The sequence below is a fragment of the Gracilinanus agilis genome, chromosome 4 (assembly GCF_016433145.1).
Source record: "Gracilinanus agilis isolate LMUSP501 chromosome 4, AgileGrace, whole genome shotgun sequence".
NCBI classification, from domain to species: domain Eukaryota; kingdom Metazoa; phylum Chordata; class Mammalia; order Didelphimorphia; family Didelphidae; genus Gracilinanus; species Gracilinanus agilis.
In genome coordinates, this window is record NC_058133.1 from 286,381,948 (window position 1) to 286,385,105 (window position 3,158).

At 47.0% G+C, this 3,158-nt stretch overlaps 1 protein-coding gene across 1 annotated transcript in view; it reads left to right on the plus strand.

Moving 5' to 3' along the window:
• Positions 1-1,406: 1,406 nt before the first annotated feature.
• TFAP2D (transcription factor AP-2 delta) overlaps positions 1,407-3,158 on the plus strand; it is a 75,470-nt gene continuing 73,718 nt past the window's right edge. The window contains exons 1-2 of the mRNA XM_044674734.1: positions 1,407-1,445; positions 2,585-3,082. Of these exons, the coding sequence (XP_044530669.1) occupies positions 1,407-1,445; positions 2,585-3,082 (537 nt within the window). The remainder of the gene's footprint in view (positions 1,446-2,584; positions 3,083-3,158) is intronic.

The following is a 3,158-nucleotide window of genomic DNA, read 5'->3' on the forward strand; positions in this document are numbered from 1 at the left end:
TAGAATTTGGAGATAACCAGCTCTTATCAGTTAAACTTGGGCCGAGGAGGCAAAGAAAACTGGTTCTCAGCACTGCATGGGTGTATTTCCCCTCTGACCATCCCTTTCCCCAGCCCCCTGCCACCCCCCAACCCCCGAGGTGTTAGATAACTCAGTGGAAGAGAAGTTGGAGAGAAGAGAAGCCGAGTTTTGAACGAAGTCGAGCTCCAGTATTTTTTGAAAATAGATAAATCCATCTAGAAGATGGATGTGGACGTGTGTTCTCTCCTCCTTGCCCCCTCTTTGAAAAATGTAACTTTCAGCAGCTTAAAGGTTATTTTGGTTAATGGTGTTCACATACCGTGTGTCAGCGCTAAATGGTCTCCACGAACCCCCCCAATTCAGCGATATTTCAAAAAAGGCAAAAAAGGAGAACACAAAAGAAAGGGAGAAAATGGGTTGGGTGGGGAGTGGAAGACAACGTTTTACCTAAATTCAGGCTCTTGTCATATGTCTCTATTCTGCTTGTATTAAATATATATAGATAGATAGATCTCACCGGTTACACTATTTCTTTATGATAAGAACTTGGGACTGTCCATCAGGGCTATTTATTTTAAAAGCTGCTTCAAAGTGTAAGCCACTGTACCACGTTGCCTTTCAAAAGGGGGGAAACCACCCAAATTCGATGTAAATAAGGAAATACCAACATTGTCTCCACTTAGGCTGAGCCAGCCACCCCAAAGTGTTCAATATTGGTTTGGGTGCAGATTTGAAAAGGGAGCTTTCCAGCTCTCAAGGAATATAACCAATCGGAACGAACACTTACCTATGTAAAAGGACGCTTTAATTAATATATATATATATATATATGCTTCTATCTCTAATATTCATGTCTCTGGGCTAGATCTCTATCTTCACAATAAAATGTGTGCAAATTCTCTTCGCAGAGATGAGTCCCCACCATAGACTGTATAGAAAAGCATGATAAAGGTTGGAAAAATGGATAAAAATGTTGAAAGAACCTACAGTTCCTTATTAGGCGAAGATACAATATTTATTCCTTGTCTCCTGGGATAAATCTCTTCTGCCTATTGTCCTCCCAGTACTCAGTGCTGATGCTTAATTTTCAAAACTTCTATATTACCAAGGGACCTACGACATCAGCCAAAGAAATACTCAGCAAGTACAAAATCTGTTCCAGGGAGCTGCTTTTGTGCAGAGGGAAAATTTTGTTCCTACAGGTTTTTAAGTGGGTACAAGGCAAGGAGATATCTGATCCGGGCAAAGCCATTACAATTTAGATCTCTATCTATAGATCATTTTTTTTTCCTTTAAAAAAATTGGAAAATAGAAGAAGTTTGGATTTTTTCCTGATTCTTTTTTGGAGGGGGAAATTGCATCGTAAGCTTTCGGAGAAACCCAACATGTCAACTACCTTTCCGGGACTAGTCCACGATGCCGAGGTATTATTACTTTTTTTTTTTTCCCCTCCTTTTGCGCGCGTGTGTGTGGCGGCTGCGGCGGGCGGTGGCAGCGGCGGTGGCAGCTTCCCCTGTCTCTAATCTATATTGGACCGTTAGGTTTAATTATAATCTGGCTTTGGGGGGACTTAAAGAAGGAAAGGGGAGAAAGTTCGTTATGACATCTGTCGCCAGGAAGGGCAACTCACGGCCACGTTAAGAAACAGTTGCTATAATGAGAAGGAAGGGGGAAAAATAATCCTAATAATAAAAGAACAGGGAGGAGGGGTGGAGAAGAACGAGATAGAGAGAGATAACAGATAGCCAGGAAGACAAAGTAAAAGGACTGGCAAGGCGGGGGGGAGGGGGCGGTAGGTGGACAAGGGGTGGGAAGAAAGATCCCCTTTGGAATGGGCTTTTTTAAGTAGGGGGAGACAGAAACAGGGGGACTGACTCCCCCACTCCCCCACCCACCAAAAATACATTTTGAAAGTTAAGTGTTTTGCATAGATTTTTTAAAAGTTATATACACAAACGGTGATTTTTGAGACCCCCCCCCCCAGCCAAATGGCCTTGGGGGTCTGCAAAGGCTTTTGTGTTTGAGTCTGGTCCGGGAAGGTGAGTGGCTGGCTAGATCAGGTCTGCTGAAGCCGGCCAGCCTCGTTTGCCGAGGCCATAGAACTCAGAGAGGAATGGACTTGTTCCAGACGCCCGACTTTGCTGCGCTCAAGGCGGAGCGCGTTTAGAAGGGGCTGCGCGCGTGTGTCACCCGCACCTATATAGGGTGGGGTGTGTGTATGTGTGTGTGTATGTGTCTGTGTCTGTGTGGTGTGTGGTGTGTGGTGTGTGGTGTGTGTGTGTGTGTGTGTGTGTGTGTGTGTGTGTGTGTGTTTTTCCCTCTTAACTGAGGACGTGGCCGCCCACCCCCAGTTCTCCAGCTTTCATGAGTTCGATGGCACAGTCGCCTTGCCCTGGCTCTCCCCCTAATTGTTGGCTAGGTGGCTATACAGATATCTCTCTAGCTCCATAATTACATCTAGATTTAGATGGATGGAGAGCGGGGCTAAGGGAGAGTTGCGCTTTGGTTGAAAATGACAAACCTCAAGTTTTTTTGCTCTCCTTTTTCCCCCTCTTCCTTCCAGATACGTCACGACGGATCAAACAGCTACCGTTTGATGCAGCTCGGGTGTCTGGAGTCCGTAGCCAATTCCACTGTCGCCTATTCCTCCTCCTCTCCTCTAACTTACTCCACAACTGGCACTGAGTTTGCTTCCCCGTACTTCTCCACTAACCACCAGTACACCCCGCTCCATCACCAGTCCTTTCACTACGAGTTCCAGCACAGTCACCCGGCTGTGAACCCCGACGCCTACTCTCTGAATTCGCTCCACCACTCGCAACAGTACTATCAACAGATCCACCACGGGGAGCCCACCGATTTTATTAATCTGCACAATGCTCGGGCGCTCAAGTCCTCTTGCTTGGACGAGCAGAGGAGAGAGCTGGGCTGCCTCGATGCTTACCGCCGCCACGACCTGTCTCTTATGAGCCATGGATCCCAGTATGGGATGCATCCAGATCAAAGACTCCTGCCAGGACCCAGCCTGGGGCTGGCCGCCTCGGGAGCAGACGATTTGCAGGTAAATAAGCATGCAGCGGATTTTTCTTCCCCCTCCCCCCTTACTCCCACCCTCTCCCTACTTCTCCCCCCTCACC